A 17,931-nucleotide genomic window follows, 5' to 3' on the forward strand; every position below is an offset into this window, starting at 1 on the left:
GATGCTCCATAGTTGACTACTAGACTACCAAGTCTTGATTCAGTAGCAAGAAGGACTTTGCCAAAAAATTGAGATTTTGTAGCAGTTTTGAAGTTCTCAAGCGGAATGGGTGAAAGCTCGAATTATTCCAAAATGAGTTGAAATTGCATTGAGCTCTTGCCGAAATAAGTCAAAATGATTGAAATTTCGACCGAAATGCCACAATTTCAGTCAAAATCATGTAGACCTGTAGAGCATAGTTCAAAATCTTGCCGAGATGGATATTTCTTTCCTGCCAAAACGAAATAACAGGCGAAATAGAGAACATACCTGGTTTCAGCAAAATTTTGCCACTTTTCATACCATTTTGCTACAAACCAAGCATATAAAGACAGCCTTTCGCGAGTTCTAATCGAAATTTTTTTCTGTTTATATAAATTTTTTTACTCTTCTGGTTAAAAAATTGATTTTTCTATAACAAAAATAGGCTTAATATAAATTTGATGGGCTCAATTATATATATGTTAATGACCCTCAGTTGATCTACTACCTAATGGAGGCAAAAATTATTTTCTTGCAGTAAATTATTATTTAAATTTTCAAAATTATGGAAAATATTTAAAAATTTCAGAAAATAGAGAAAAATATTCTGTTTTTGTTTGAAAAATAAAGAAAACTATGAAAGTAATTTCAGCATGTTTTGAAGCGCATATGAGGCTTTATCATGTTGTACCATATTTGGTTTTCTTGTTTGAGCATGCCACAGTATACAGGTCACTGTGCACGTCCATCCTCCTCACGTGTAGGCTACACGAGAAGGCCTCATCCCCGGTTCTAGCCAGATGAGCAGGCTGATTGTATGGGCGTTGACAGCTTGTCTAGCACTCTTGGAGGCATGAGTTTAGGGGATAGCAAAGGAAGTGAATTACTAGAGAGAGCCGTTGGTCGGAGTACAGTGCATATGGACACTTCATTGGCATGGGGGAGCATGCCTCTTCTTCATCCGTACCCAGTTTTGAGTATCATGCCCACTCACAAGGTCATATTGGATCGTTCTTTGTTGACAGCAGCTTCTCCTACCCAGCCCACCAGTCGTACATGCTGCCAACACCATCTTTTGATAGTGGCTCAGTGGCTAGTTCTTCATATTACGGTGACCAATACCCTAGGAAAGGTTACCACCAGTATGTTGATGAGGCCATTTATAGGGCAGTTATGGAGGACTACATTCGCTTCTCATCGCACACTATGACGTGGCATGCATTTGTCATGCAGTTGGAGGAAAATGCACGTCGGCTCCATCGGACCATGAGTGGACTCGATCCAGCATGTCATAGTTCATATCAATAGACAGCCACAATGTTGTATCGTTGGGACTTGGCCACTTGAGAGACCTGGGAGACTTGGCACTTGGGTGTCTATGTATTGTGAACTCTACTTTGTAGTTTAAACTTTAACTATTTCTTAAATAAATTAATCAATATTATGTTCAGCCATGGCTGCATAATTTACTTGTTTTACTTACCTATTCTGTCTTATAGTACTAAAACTATGTGTAAAATAGGAAATATTACATAAGATATACAATAATATTCGACGTTTACTGCCAACCAAGGGTGCAAATCCAAAACCCCACTTTGTCTGACTTTTTTTGCCATATGAAGATTTATATATGTTTAAAAAAAAAAGGGTGTACCCAGTGCACGAGGCCCCCGCCTGATGTAGATCCCACGACTGACCAGAAGAAGAAGAAGAACCAAGGCCCATCAAACCAGCTCCAAGTGGACCAGAACTGGACCAGATCGAGCCAGCCCAGCAGGTCTTCTAGAAGGGCCAAGAAAAATAGGCCAAAAGATTGTTCACGTTACTGTTCATGTGAACAGTGTCACAACCCATATTTGCCTTGTGTGGGAATGGTTTATAGAAGATCTTGTGGGCCCATCAAGTGGATAAAGTTTCTATCCTAATGCTACCATAGTTTAGTTTCTATTTTCATATTTAGAAAGTAGGCTTAAGTTTCTATTTCCTTAAGTTTCTAATTTTTTTTAGTTTCTAATTTGGTTGTCTTTGCATGTTTAGAAGGCTGAGTTATAAAGCTTTTAGTCTCTATTTCCATTAGTTACTAATTTCAGTAGTTTCTATTTTCAAAACAGTTGCTTAGTTTTACTTTCTATTTTTGTAGCCTAGCCTCAGTCCAGAAAAAGGCAGCTAATGTAATTGATTGGCACAGAATTAATTAATGAAATTTTGAGCCATTCTGCACTCGATTATGGGAGTAAAACCCATGTTCAACATCTGAGATAGCTGTGGGTGAGAAAGCCCATCCCCTACCCCCTTTCTCCTCCCTCCTTCCCTGCTCGATTTCCCTTACTGCTGCAGCTATTCTAAGACTGCTGTAATGCTGTGAAGACCTCAGGAAGATCAGAATCAAGTCCAGATCTATTGCTGTTGCATCAATTTGAAGGGAGACTAGAATACCCTGCGGCTCTGCTGTTCAGTCCAGGTATTGCTGCAGACTTCAGGCTGGGATATCTCCCCAACCAAGCACTAAAATCAATTGAGATTTGGAAGACTGAATCACACCATCAAAGGCTACATTCGACCCCTGACCTGAGGCCCAGATTCTCACTAGTTTGGCCTGCAGACCCTAACCTGCTAATTTGAAAACTCCTTCACAACTCACGTTAGACATTGGAACTGGTTGAAATTTTCAGCAGAGATTCACCTCTGCCCCTGCTCCACTCGATCCAAGTTTGGGTCCCTTCCCATTGCTGGTTTGGTTTCTAAACACTCATCAGTACTTTCTAATTTGAAAACCTACTTTGTTGTGTTTCTGGCCATTAAATGTATTCTCAGATTTGTCTATTTACTTCCCTACCTAAAGCCTGAGTGTTCTCACTGAGTTTATTGGAGTTTGAAGGTTATTATTGGGACTGTAAACCCTAGTTTGCGGTCTTACATTACCGCCACTACAGGGTATGGGGAGGGTCATTAAACCAGTGTAAGGCGCCCTGCACTAAGGCGGCAGTCTCCCAGGCCCTTGGAGATCCACCTGGATGCCTAGCCGACGCCTTGACAACTATGGTCACATGACCACTTAACTAAGGAATCCCATATGCAACCTAATTACCCATATTTTAGCTTTAGGTCCATAAAAGTGGCCTATTACAAAGAAAACCCCTGGGATCAAAGGCCCAACATGTATATATCCCAACCCAATTATCTCCAATAAAAAAAGTCCTTTAGGTGATTAATCTACATAATGGAGCCACCTATATTACTCTCCTTTATGATGCAGGTTTATCACCAAATTGGGCTTCTTTCCCTAGAAATAAGTTTAGGGTTGGGTTATAGACATGTAAGGGCCTTTGGTCCCATGGGTTTCTATGTAATACGCCACCTTTATGGGCCAAAATTTGGGGTACACAAGTTGCATACGGGATTAGCCCTATATTAATTTATTTTCATACTTTAGTATTTTAAATTGAACCGGTTGAACCACTGGTCCAATTTAAGTGATTTTAAAATATTCTATTAGGATAAAATCTACTTAAGTTTTATTTTAGGGTCCACACCTCTACACGAATTTTAGAGAAGGAGTGTTTTATATTTAGACTCAGCCAAGGATTAGGGATTTCCTATTCCTAGGCGGCATAGAAATTTAGGCCTTTAGGCATTATAAATAAAGGCAAACCATGGGGCTCCTCTTTACCTCACTGTTTATGAAATTTCTCTCTTGCAAGCTGCTGCAACTATTCTTCTACTGAAGATTTGCTTTGTGTGTGATCAAAGCTGGTGGGATTGGTGTGTAATCCAATCAACACCTTGCGGTGTAAAACCCGGGTGGTTCGTCGATGGGATTGGTGTTTGATCCAATCGACACTCTGCGGTGTAAAGCCTGAGTGGTTCCGTTCAAGTTCTCCTTCAAGTTTTCTGTCCAATATTCGATTTTTATTCAAGTTCCTCCATCAACAAAGCTGCTGCCGATGATTATATTCTGCCATTACAAGTCTGAAATATTCCCCATCCCCCAATTCTGTTTCTAATCCTCTACAGCCCCAAACCCTAGATTTCCCCTTTTCTATTTTCAATTTCCCATAGCCTAAAATCTCCAGAGACCTAACCAACCAGCAAAGTCCCTTCTTTTTTAGATCAATCTCTCCCCCCTTGCCCCTATAGCACTCGATCCAAACCCTAGCCCCATCCTCCCACTCAAACCCTAGAAAACCCCATAAACCCTAATTTCTTCCCAGCCCAAACCAGCCATCAGAACAGTCTACAAATCTGACCGATTATCCCTCATACCCTCCTAAGAAAACCATTCAAGTTTGATTAGCTTCTGACCAGCCAAACCCAAGAAATCCACCTTTTCCTCTTTTCCTCTTTTCCAAAACCTGAAACCCTAAACCTAACTTGCTACCATTCTAGATTTCACACTTCCACTTATCAAACCATCATTGCACCTTCACTGATAGACTCCCCTAAACCTGCCTAGCATAACCATATCCTCAAACCCTAAGCTAATCCTACCCCTAATTTTGACCTAATTCCATATTTTACACCAATCGGACTGCCTGTTCATAGCAGATCCTGTAGTACTGGTTCCTAGCTGGTCTCCTATCCATCTAGGACTACATTACTTTAATTAAACTAAATATTCATAGATGCATCTGACTTCGCATGATTCAAAATTTCTTCCAACTTCCAAGTCATAAGTCCATAGCAAACAACAATCCATGTCTAATCTATGTACAAACACCCATGGACCATATACTTGGTAAGATTTTTGCAGCATAAAGCCATAGAAACAACAGAAGTCTTTTCAGAAAGTACCTGAGAATTGCTAGCATAAAATCAGAGAAGCGATCCCTTTCATGAATTTCATCCTACAAATACAAAATGTACACAAAGGTCATACACTACCCTAAACCATTAAAAATCACAGGGGAATTTCAACTCTGAAGATATGAATTAAAAGAAAATTGTATAAAGTAGGAGTATATGATGAAATGAAAGTTGAGAACTAGAACTCGTATGATGATATGCAAGGTGGGAAGATGGGGAAAAAAATATTTGTGTAAGCAAAGTAAAATAAGACATTCATTTTCACATTGGAAGAATACTCATCAAACCGAGAACAGTAGTATTTTTTTTCAAAGAAAAATTAAGAAATCATTATTTTTGGGTGAATAAAAATTCATTATCAAAAGGGAAGGAGACAGGAACCTTAAGAAAAACAACTTAGGTCGATGTTGGATCCAAATTAATAGAATTTTTTCCACCTTTGAGTTCTATAATAGGCATAAAAGGACAAGTTTCATCATAATTCTAGCCTAGACCAGTTGTCTCCATGATAAAATCCCAATACAGTCCATTTGGTTTGGAAATTCGTTTCTAATTGAAACTGATTAAAGTAGCAAATACTTAAAATTTGCCAGGATTAAGGAGGATACAGGAACCTTTAGATCAAGAAAATCTTATGCTTGTGGAGTTAACGTCTGCTTATTTATATTGGACAGGTTTCAGATATTGGCCGAAATTTCCGTTCCAGTCAACAGGCCGATAGGTTTTGTATATTGGAATTATTTCTTTTTTCATCCAGTTTCGAATTTCTTTTCCCCTGTTATCAGCCAAGAAAGGCCATTTTGTCATTCCAATTCTTGAGGGCATTGCCCACAAATCTAATCCCACCCCTCCTGCTAACAACACTGCACTTATGATGCACTTTTCTCATGACTGTGATGGCCTGTGACAATGATGGCAGATGCACACACAGTGAACTAGAAGATAGAGATGAGACAGAAAAGGCCCTCATTTTTCAATTTTTTTAAAAGGTAATGCTTGATGGGAACAAAAATAGAAATAGTAATACAATCCTCCATCAGGAAGGGACACAGCTTGAAGAGCTATAGCAAAATCATAATAGTACAGAGGTTCACATCTCACAGTGGTAATTACTCAGCCAAATACATCCTTAGGCAGATGGCTACTCATTTTAACAAACCATTTGCCACTTCATTGACACTCCTTAGATTCCACAAAAAAGGTAAATTCAGCCAAGATACAAGGTGTCCAATATGCCTGATCAAGCGAGACTAACACCATGTAATGTATTCCTAGATAGACAAAGGTCTACTAGGAGCCAAATGAACCAGGACCTCCCTAATCAGCTGGCTGATTGGACAGAATTGGGGAATTAGGTCAATTCTAGGGTTAGGTTTATGAATATGGAGATGAGTCTTATATGGTATTAATAGGCAGGTTTAGGGGAAGCTAATGAGCTAGGTCTGGTTAGATTTGAGTGAGATTTTAAAATTCAGAAAACTAGGGTTTCGGGTTTCGGGTTTTGGGTAAGGTGAGTGAGGTGGCTTTTAGGGTTTAGGATGGGAGTTTAGGGCTAGGGTTCTGATCGAGTCTTCCAATGATGGGGAAGAACACTCGGTCAGAATTTCAGGCTGAATGCATGGGTAAAAGTGTAGATCTGGAAAAATGGTAAGGCTGCTGTGGATGAAGTTTGGATGGGATTGATGGAGGGAATTGGGCTGCACAGGAATTTTAGGGTTTATGGAACTATGGTTTAATGGGGGATCGATTAGGATTAATGGAGGGGATGGTAATGAGGATCAGCTGGCTTAGGTTGGAGGAATAGGGGAAGAACTTAAAAGCAATTAAAACACCTGAAATCTAAAAGATTTCCAAGTAGCCAATAGGATATAAGACCCTATCAACCAATAGGATCATTTCACTTAAATTGAATCAAGTATGAACCGGTTCAATTTAAGTTTACAATTAAACAGAAAAAAAAAACTAAGTATAGAATGCAGAAAATTAAACTAAGGCTAAAATAACTAAGTATGAAACTAGACTAAGGCTCCAACAATAGGCCCTATGATTAGGGGGGCTTCTTCAACTGGTGGATGATTGGATCTGCATCACCATGGCTCTTATTTTGCCTTTCTATCCATACTCTAACATGCGCTGGATCCCCTCCTATGATATAACATGCTCGAATCCTTTAGAAATCAGAAGCTCCATCCCAATACCTGGAGTTCTTTTCAGTGCTTACTAAAGAAGTCCCCAGCATTGTACACTTCATTTATATGCCACTGCCAGGAAACCTGTGATTGTGAAATCAACTACAAACCGCATCCTGAGAGGCAAGTTGGGTTTTTTCTTTTAAAGATAAAGTGAACCAAGATACGTGTGTGCGCGTGCCCGAGAGAGAGAGAGAGAGAATAATGTAATTCTAGATGGGTATGAGGCCAACTAGAACCAATAACCAGGATCTGCTATGGATTAGGGAAATTGGCTAGGTCAAAATAGGTGAAATTGTGAAATTAAGGTTAGGGTAAGTTGATGTAGGGGAGTCTTCCAGTGAAGATCCTAAGATGCTTTGATGAGGTTATGAATGTAAACTTGAGTGAACAATAGATTAGGTTTAGGGTTTCTCGGTTTTGGGAAAGTGGAAGGAGGGGAAATCTAGGGTTTAGAGTGGTCACCTAGGGCTGGGACTAGAATCAAGTTTCCCTTATGGTGAGAGGGATAGATCGAATCAATAAAGGTGGGATTTTGATGAATGGGATTTAGGTAATGGAGGTGAAGTTCAGAGATGGTGGGAATGATAGGGTTAGGTTTAGAGAATTAGATAAAGGGTTTGGGGTTGGGGTGTTGTACTTACTTGTTGATTGAGCTGTTCTTGAGTCTAGTAGCAGAATCCCAGTAGTTGAATTGAATCTTCAAGTTATCGGCTAGGGCAGAACTAAAATCAATTGAACACTTGAATGCAGATCGATGGAGAGAGGCAGTGAAGGCTATCTCAGTCTGGGTATCTCACCCTCACAGCCTATCTCAGGACAGTGATGTTTGCAGAAGCAAAATTCTCAATTCATTAAATCGTAGGGGCTCAATTGGAGCTCTTACATATTTATAGCCTTATGGCTGAAAAGAAAAAAACAACTCTTAACTATGACTCAAAACATAACTATGACTCACAACAGAACTAGGAATACTAACTAGGATTCAAACTTGCACTAGGAATCCTAATTAGAATTACAACTCAATAAAAGACTACCTGAAAAAAAAAACCAAATAAAATCCTAACTTCAACCCACGATTACTGCTGGTGTGGTCTACAAAGTAGAGATGTAAATGCCTAAGATATCACAAGAATAATACCAGAAGAATCCTAACTAAGATTTGCTAGTACCCAAAAATCACAATATTGTAAGAAAGTTATGGAAAATTTTACATCAACCAACTTGAGGAAGAACATTGAGAGAACAGATATACTTAGATGGGCCGATGGGGATATATTAATCATTACGTACTAAGTAGGTGCTAGTATAGTTGTTCTATTACTGAAGGGCATTCCTTTCAATAGAGAGCGTAATATAAGATTATATGAAAGAAATCCATAGACAACTGCTCCAATCTCTCTTCCTTCACTCACAAACTCTATTTAATTCCTTTTCTCCTTCTTTCTTCTACTCTTCTTCTGTTTCTCAAAAAAACAAACCAACCACATAAATAAGTGATTATTTCTAACTTATCAGGCCAATCTATGATTATAAATCAAATACATATCAACTACAAAAACAGGATTTGTTCAGCTAACAATCATTAACAAAATAGTGCCAGTTGAGCTGTAATATAGTTGGGTTGTGTCTGGCCCTTCAATGAGTCCAGATGTGTGGATAAGCATGTGAGATTCATGGAGCTTAATTTTAAGTTTCTTCCAAGATATGGACGTAATACTGAACATCTAGACAGATTACTGCATATATACACACTTATCTAGTGACGAAAGAACACACAAGAAAAAGTCAGAGAAGTAAAGTATAATATAGAGCACAGATGACAAGATGATTGATTATGATTACACATCCAAGAATAAACGTGACAGCCAAAAGTGTAAGACAACAATCACAACAACAATACCAAATAAATCAGAAGCACTAGAATCATTACCACAATGATGTGGGTTATTTCTAATAAATCATTCAATGTATCATCTGAAGCCTCTTTCCTTGATGAATCAGTGCCGTTGCCTTTGCCTTTGCCAACCAGTACCCTCAAAATAACACCGTTGGTGCAAAACATAATAGATGAGTTCTTCCCACCTTTCGACTCCAACCTTATCTAGTGATGCAACAAAACAATCAAGTTAAAAGGAGATATCTAAGTGACCAGCACACATATACAGTTATACACACACACACACACACACAGAATCAACATTTCTAAGGAAATTAAAAAATGGAAGAAAAACTAAAAAGAAAGTCAATATTCCATTGTGCATGACTATCTAAGAAGTAAATAGCTGAGTTTGTTGGGGATTTGGAGAGAGAAATAGAAAAAGAAAGAGTCCACACGCCAAGGGAAATAGGATAATAAAAACTGATCTGCACAATAAGATTCACATTACCATTTTGTATGACTGTCTAGGATGTGAACGGAGGAGAGAAAGACCAGAACTGTTTATTGAATTGAAATGCAACTGATGTTAAATTAAATTTGTGTAAAAAGTGAACTGGAACAATGCAGCAAGGACAAGTAGAAGTCAATTCATAAACTCTTGCATTGGCTTATTGGTCTTTCCTCCTAGTCTCAACTCACTCCCGGTAGTCCTGTAATGTAATGATGCCTTAGGTCCACAAAGGAGAAAAGGGTGGATGTAGCAAATAGAAGAGAAATTAATTCTTAGTGACAATAGGTGACGGCATTCTGCCTAAATAGTAGACACATGTGATAAATAAGAGAATACTAAAGGTTCAAGCCATAGAATTTCTCAATTCCGACACAAGGTCCTTCTTAGATCGAAAAGTTAATCAGTATACAGACCTATTGGAGGTACTTGAGAGCTGCCCAGGTCATCCAGAAGCATATGTGGGAACCAAATGGCATTGCAACTGAAATCCCAGCAGACCGTTTGATCAGAAACCGGATTCAAAGTGACCTGTTGATTTAGTATGAATCAAAGGGTACACAGCCAAGGTCAATTGTTTTGATCATTAATCAGAATCAACATGATTCCCTGTTGATTTAGCATGAACCAAAGGGTACGTGGTTAGGATCAACTCTTACTGTGAACCACTTATTGAGAGCGTTCCCACTCTTTGGCCTTCGTATTGCTAAGATTGTAATCATCTCTTATACAGCGGCCCTTTGCAACTCAAGTTCGGAGAGATATTATCACATCCACATTCCACAAGGGTTAATTGGGTGCCCCAGATAGAGATGGAAAAACAATTTCAGGGTGAGAATAGAAGATTATGGTTGTCAATACCAGGTGCTGTTACTTGGTGCCTTCAGATAGCATGGAATGATCTGGTATACAAAAATTATACTGTTCATCTCATAGGATCAAAAACAACCTTATTTGGTGGGCTACTCAAACTTGAGAGTTCCATTTAGTGAATAATCTAACATTTTTTTTTGGGTTGAATACATAATTCATTACAAAAGAAAGAAAAAGGGTGGGGATTAAAATGATAAGAACTTCATATTTGGTCAATAGATACTATTGGGATACCCTTTTTCAAAAGGGTGAGGATTAATTTTTGTGCAGGCTAACTCTTGTATAGAGTTGGGTTATGTTACGCATATTCTTGCTGTATCTTGGCCCCTGTACAGCTCCTTTTCTTTGATTGTCATATTTTATAGACTCTTCAAAAGAGGGGAAATAAAAAGGCAGACAGATAGCTACAGAACAAGCCTAGAAACTTCAAAACGTGAGTTTGCTTGGAACACTCAGTGTATTAAAATGTGAGTTTGCTCCCCTAGGTTTACTAGAGATTGTTCCAAGTTTCGCCAATATTTCGCAAAACTTCTCGAAATATTTCGGTCACAAATGATTTAAACAAAACCACATGCGATACTTAAGGATGTACAAATCACGACGTTTCGGTCATGTTTCATTCTGAAGTTTCGTTTCGCCAAAATGTCGGCTGAAACTTACTTTAGCTTAAGAACAAAAACAGAATTGCAAACGAAATGGGTCGAAATTTCAACCCATTTTTCAAATTTCGACATTTTTCACCGATAAAACTTGGACAACCCATTTTTTGTGCTTTCTTGGCCAAATCATTGTTGTAAAGATTGGAACAAGTATTTGGGCAATAGAGTACCACAGTGGAAGCAACAATTTGTTGCGTTGTTGGAAACTTTGTGCAAAATTCAAAGTTGGAGGTATAATTCTTTTCCCAATAACTAATTTTTGCAAAATAAATAGGATATATACTTGGTGGTTGGCATACACTTTTTTATATGTTACAGTTGGAAATGGTGTACAGATCGATTCAAGAGAGGAGAGGAGAAGGTTGGAGTTGAGAAGAGTACAAGAGAAGATGAGGAGGGAAGAGAGGAGAAGAAGATGTGCAGCCAAAAGTTAGGGAGAGAAGATTCCTCTACCCTATTTGATTTACTAACATGAAGTGAGAATTACATACACCTCCCTAGGGAGGTAAAAGGTGAAAAAGTAAAATTACAACATAACGTAATAAGATACTAAACTAGTGCCCAAACTACCCTTATTACATAAACTCTAACACTCCCCCTCAAGCTGGAGAATAAATGTCATATATTCCCAGCTTGCATAAAAGGGCACTAAACTGATTAGGGATGAGCCCCTTGGTAAAGATGTCAGCCAATTGATCGCCTGTCTTAACAAAAGGAACACAAATGTAGCCAGAGCCAATCTTCTCCTTGATGAAATGTCGGTCCACCCCAATGTGTTTTGTTTATTCATGTTGCACAGGGTTGTGTGCTATACTTATGGCAGCCTTGTTATCACAATAGAGTCTCATAGGTGCCTTAGTATCAATAGTATCAAATCCCAACTCTTGGACCAACCGTCTCAACCATAGGAGTTCACACACTCTATGAGCCATAGCCCTGAACTTTGCCTCTGCACTGGATCGGGCCACAACAGGTTGTTTTTTGCTTCTCCATGTGACCAGGTTACCTCCCACAAATGTACAATATCCTAATGTAGACTGTCTATCAGAAACTGAACCAGCCCAATCCACATCAGTGTAGCCCTCCATTCCTAGATGATGGTGTCTGGCATATAATAGTCCTTTTCCTGAGGGGGAGTTCAAATACTTAAGGATACGATACACCACGTCCAAGTACCCACTCTTAGGGGCATGCATAAACTGACTCACCACCCCAACTGCATAAGTGATATCTGGGCAAGTCAAACAGAACTAAATCAACTTCCCTATAAGCCTCTGGTATTTCCCTGCATCAACAAGGGAAGATCCACAGTCTTCTCCTAAGTTATGATTCTGATCAATAGGAGAGTTTGCTAGTTTGCAACCCAACATCCTTGTCTCTTTCAACAAGTCAAGGTCAAGGACAAATTTCCTTTGACATATATTTATTCCCTTCTTAGACCTTGACACTTCAATCCCAAAGAAGTACTTTAAGGGACCCAAATCTTTAATCTCAAACTGTTGAGCCAAGTAGGTCTTCAGCCTAGCTATCTCAGCCCTATCATCTCCAGTCACTACAATGTCATCAACATAGACAATAAGGATTGTGATGGTACCATTACCTCATTGGGTAAATAAAGTGTGGCAGCTTGGCTGTGGGAATACCCATTCTTCAAAATGGCCTGTCTAAACCTCTCAAACCAACCCTTCGGGGACTGTTTGAAACCATATAATGCCTTCTTGAGCAGGCACACTTTCCCTTCAGCTAAGGAAAACTTGAAGCCAGGTGGAGTCCGCATGTACACTTCCTCTTCTAGATCACCATGGAGGAAAGCGTTCTTCCCATCCAACTGATACAATGACCAATCTTTATTAGCCACCAAAGATAAGAGAACTCTTATTGAGTTGTGCTTAGCCACAAGAGTAAATGTCTCATGATAATCAATCTCATACACCTGACTGTATCCTCTGGCCACCAACCAGGCCCTGAAGAGGATGTTGAGAAGAAGTGAAGAAAGGTATAGATTCAAAGAAAGTGACATCTTTGGAGAGAAGTCACCTTAAAGAAGAGGGATGGTAACATTTGTACCCCTTGGTAGAGGAAGAATATCCAAGGAAAAGGCATTTGAGTGCCTTGGGGTCAAGCTTAGTCCTAGCAGATTTATTAACATAGATATGGCAGACACACCTAAACACCTTGGAAGTAAGAGAGAAAGCAGAAGTATGAAGAAACAAGAAGTCTCAAGGGGATTTGGAGCCAAGAAGTTTAATGGGCATGTGGTCGATTAACTTAGGAGACTCATGGAAAGATATAGAGATTCCAAGAAGGATCTCCATATGGTCTTTATTGACCTAGAAAAAGCTTATGACAAAGTCCCTAGAGATTTAATCTAGCAAGTACTAGAAAGGAGAAGTGTTTCAAGTAAATATGCGGACATAATTAAAGATATGTATGATGGCATGGCGACTAGTGTAAGAAGTAAGAACTGTGGGGGGTCAACAAAGTGAATTCCCAGTTACAGTTGGGTTACATCAAGGATCAGCTTTAAGCTCTTATTTGTTTGCACTTATCATGGATGATTTAACCATAAACATTCAAGATGAGGTTATTAGGTGTATGATTTTTGCTGATGATATTGTCTTAGTGGATGAGACAAAAGCAGGGATTAATGCCAAGTTGGGGTTTTGGTGATCAACCTTGGAATCAAAAGGTTAAGATAAGTAGAACGAAGGCGGAGTATATGGTATGTAACTTTAGTTACACTAGGACGGATAATGAGATGGTGAAAATTGATGAGAGGGAGATTCCACAACGTGATTATTTTAGGTATCTAGGCTCAATCATAAATAAAGAAGGTGATATAGATGATGATATTTCACAGAGAATTAAAATAAGATGGATGAAGTGGAGAGGTACGTCTAGAGTGTTGTGTGATCGACGTATTCCTTTAAAACTTCAAGAAAATTTTATAAGACAGTCGTACAATCGGCTATGATATACGGGTGCGGAATGTTGGGCATTTAAGAAGCATCATATAGATAAACTTAGTGTAGCAGAGATGAAGATGTTGAGACAGATGAGTGGCAAAACTAGGAAGGATAAAGTAGGGAATGGTCATATTAGAGTTGACTAAGGAGTAGCTCCGATTCATGATAAGCTATGAGAAAGTTGTTTGAGGTGGCATGGCCATGTTCAATGCAGGCCTTTGGATGCTCCAGTACGGAGAGATTTGATTCAAATTGAAAGAACTAAAAGAGCCAGAGGTAGACCTAAAATGACCCTAGGAGAAGTGATGAGGAAAGACATGCATAGCTTAGGCTTTGTATCAAGTATGACCTGGAGGGCAAGGATCCATGTAGCTGACTCCATTTAGTTGGGATAAGGTTGAATTGTTGTTGTTGTTGTTGTTGTTGTTGTTGTTGTAATTTAACATACAAGGTATATGTGACAGCATTTTAAATGATATTTCGGTCCTCTTCCCCATTACTTAGAAAAAGTGAGCCACCGGTTCAGGTACAAGATACTATCATTACCGCGTGGACAATTAGACATTCAACCCGTAATTGCAACGACCCAATTGCAAGAGTGGTGCTCTACCAACTGAGCAATATCCCCCAGAGCCAAGTGGAGCATGCATGAAGGAGTCAGATGCTTCTTCTATTCTTTTCCCTGGCGACTCTCTCGTTGCAAGTGTGCCTCTTCACTGGGATTGAGTCAGTGAAAGCTAGATTATGCAAGGCGTGGCTCTTCCTTTCACTTCGGAAAGAAAAGAATTTATGTCAATTTATTTGAATGGAGAAAGAAACTCCTGAAAAGTGCTTTATGAGGCTTTAAATAAAGTAGAATTTAAATGTGGAGAGAATTTCCTTTGTTGGTTCGTCAGGTAACCTGTACTCTTTCTCGGGAAAGCTTTTTAGTCAAGTGTAACCTCTTGGGAAGGCGGAGGTACAGAGAGCAGATAGAGGATCAGACAGAGGACAGACGGTATGGATAGGAAAGCACTAGTTCCAAGTAAGCCGCTTAGAAAGTCTGTCTTTCTTCTCTTAGACCTAGACCATGGCAACTATCTTTGGCTTAGAGGGGCTTTACGAACCCCCCCCCCCCCAAAATCCCTATAAAGCGAGTTTCACCAGTACTTGAGATAGTAGTCGCATAGGGCTTTTGGATAGGTCTTTCAGAGCCTTCTTTTCGACTAGTCGTGTAAACTTTGGAAGCAATACTTTCCCTATTTTTAGATTGGGAAGGTTAGAGATTTTTGGAGAGAAGTATCGGTTTCAGTTCCAGTGGTTAACTAAACCTTCTCTTCACTGCCGGGGGCCACCTTGTCGCCTTCACAACTAGGCTCCTTCCACACACAGAAGGAAAAGAGAAGCAAAGAGAGACATAACACACCCAGACAATTTGGAGGGGTAGGGGAGTGTGGGACAAAGCTGCAAAATTGTTTCCGCTTCAAATCCCAAGTTCTAACAACCTACCACAGATCTTCTGGATTCCTTCTCCTTAGCATGAACACAAAAATCTTTAGCATTTATGTACAAATGAACATTAAGAATAATGAAAATATATATATATATAGATAGAGAGAGAGAGAGAGACACACACACAAAACTAGGTTGAGCACCACACTCAGATCAAACCATCCACACATTCATACACACTATCGTGTGTTTGGTAACACCCCGCGTGTGAGTTTCTATGGCTTTATTACTCCACGGGAGTAGAGAAACACCTAAAACATGTTTGGATGTGCTAGACTGCCAGTTCACTTTTGTACTCCCAAGAAATAAATCAGCCCTCAAGAGTGGAAATGAAAAACCATTTTGAAAATGCTTTTGCTTTGCAAAGGCAGAGAAATACACGATACTTGAGGGGAGGAGGTATACCCTTGTTATCCTCAGATTCCCAAAACTTCTAGAGTCCTCAGTTCATGCTCGACCGCGGACCTTCCCGCAATCTGGAAACACTTATAACTTCCGGTTATCAAATGCATTATTATCTCTCAAATGTGCTCCCTGAGAGCAGAAATGCCCAGAAGTGCTCTTAATGCAGAAACACTCCCGGGAAGCAGAAGAGCTACCTAAAGCAGCCTATATTTCCATTTTCCAGATTTCCCATACTTCTCAAGGGTCACGACTTCCATATCAGCTAAACAAATAAAACAACAGAATTTAAAATGAAAATAATAATAATAATAACTCATCTGCCTTACCATCAGTGACTGCACAGAAAATTTATTATGTTTCTTTGACAGATAAAATAGTGGATATTCAATGGGCTATAAATGAAGGTACGGTTATAAAAGTTACCTTGTATCCAACACTATCACCAACATTTTCTCCTCTTTCACAAGCAATTCTCTCCGCAACTATGCATAACAATTCTCCAACATGAGTCTACTAGGGTACCACTGAAAATCAAAACTAGGAGAAAAAGAACTACAAACTTTAAGGGAATGGTCACTCAGCACAAACCTGATATTGCTGATATACGCCTGGGTTGGGTACACACAATCTTGCATGACTCACCCTTACCCCACCAATAGTCTAGAAGAAATTGTGGAACCTGAATTGTTAGAAATAAAAAATAAAAAGGATATCAGATGTACAGTTCATCAACCACAGTACTGGAAAATAATAGCATCCAATACAAAAGGATCTACACAGCTATGGTTTCATGACCACATACACATGTGCAAGCAGGAACAGAAATGTGGGGGACTGAAAGATGAATACACTGCATATATACATAGAAATATCTAGACAGAACTATGAATAAACATTATCAAAGTAGAGAAAAAATAAATAAACCTTCTCTCTCTCACACACACAATAATCAAAAAAAAAAACAGGGATAAATTTGCCATCGTTGTCCAAAACTAGACTCTAAATGTCATTATATTTGGCCATCTCAGCCAAACCCCAACTCCTCTAGCCCACCAATCACTAAATCCATTGCGGCAATAGGACCAGACAAACTGGCAGAATAGATACCAATGCATATGTTCCTGAAATCCCAAACCTGAGTTTCCGAAAGTACGACGATCAGAACTGAGTTTGACAATACTTCTCTCTAGATTGAACCACCATATAGGGCTTATTATATAGTAAGGTTTCACATGGGCAAAGAAGAGTTTCTCATCCTAATGTTTCTAAAGTTGTTGTTATAAGGATGTACTCTGCTACCCAATATAATATTGATAACAGTCACATTAATAAATACTAATATATAAAATACGTAGCCCACAGCACATATGTTAAGAGAGTGATAGAGCTAGTGAGACAGAGGAGGGGGGATGAGAAGAAGAGCAAGAGCTAATGATGCAAATAGAGAAAACAACTACTTCTGAAGAAATAATTCCCATATATAGGTTCTGTTAAAATGTACCATAAAGAAGACAAAGCAAAGAATTGGTAACCTGTGTAGTTTTCCCACAGCCAGTCTCACCAGATATGAGCACAACCTAAAGAAAAGGAGACTTCTCAGAAAATCTTGAAGTAAGAGAATACACAATATGCAGAAAAAACTTGTATAAAATGAAGATAAACACTAGGGCAGTTCAAAAGGGATGGATCTTATAGGGTCATAAAATCAATTAAGAGTAGAGAAATCAGTGCCTGTGATACTTGACAGCACTTGGGAACAAGACATCAGTCCAGAACAACCAACTTCTAGACTACCCCAGCATTGCCCTACGATTCATACAGTCATGCACTGTCCCAACACTTGGACAGTCTGGATGGATGTACAAGGGCTAAGTGTGCACAATGCAGTTTATTTTAATCAAATATACAAACACATAACACACTTTACAACCAAGCAAGGACTCAGGAAAAGGAGAAACGGACCAATATGCATGCGAAATTAATTAAAGAACCTGGTGAGATTCCACTGTTGATGTAATGACATCCTTGAAGGATGCAATTGGAAGCCTAGACCTCTCTTCAGCAATCTGCAGACATGTAGCCATATTAAACCCTCATTCCAGGTCAGACTGATCAACTATCCAAACTCAACACC

At 39.1% G+C, this 17,931-nt stretch overlaps 1 protein-coding gene across 2 annotated transcripts in view; it reads right to left on the bottom strand.

Annotated features, from left to right (window-relative positions):
- LOC122650033 (DExH-box ATP-dependent RNA helicase DExH6-like) overlaps positions 1-17,931 on the bottom strand; it is a 32,831-nt gene that overhangs the window by 6,394 nt on the left and 8,506 nt on the right. Inside the window, exons 4-9 of one of the 2 annotated variants that reach the window (XM_043843332.1) lie at positions 17,789-17,863; positions 17,330-17,374; positions 16,386-16,476; positions 16,221-16,279; positions 8,947-9,117; positions 4,813-4,865 (exon numbers count right to left, since the gene is read on the bottom strand). In XM_043843332.1, the coding sequence (XP_043699267.1) occupies positions 4,813-4,865; positions 8,947-9,117; positions 16,221-16,279; positions 16,386-16,476; positions 17,330-17,374; positions 17,789-17,863 (494 nt within the window). The remainder of the gene's footprint in view (positions 1-4,812; positions 4,866-8,946; positions 9,118-16,220; positions 16,280-16,385; positions 16,477-17,329; positions 17,375-17,788; positions 17,864-17,931) is intronic. The other variant, XM_043843333.1, reaches the window with a different exon arrangement.

The sequence above is a fragment of the Telopea speciosissima genome, chromosome 2, assembly GCF_018873765.1.
Source record: "Telopea speciosissima isolate NSW1024214 ecotype Mountain lineage chromosome 2, Tspe_v1, whole genome shotgun sequence".
Lineage (NCBI taxonomy): Eukaryota > Viridiplantae > Streptophyta > Magnoliopsida > Proteales > Proteaceae > Telopea > Telopea speciosissima.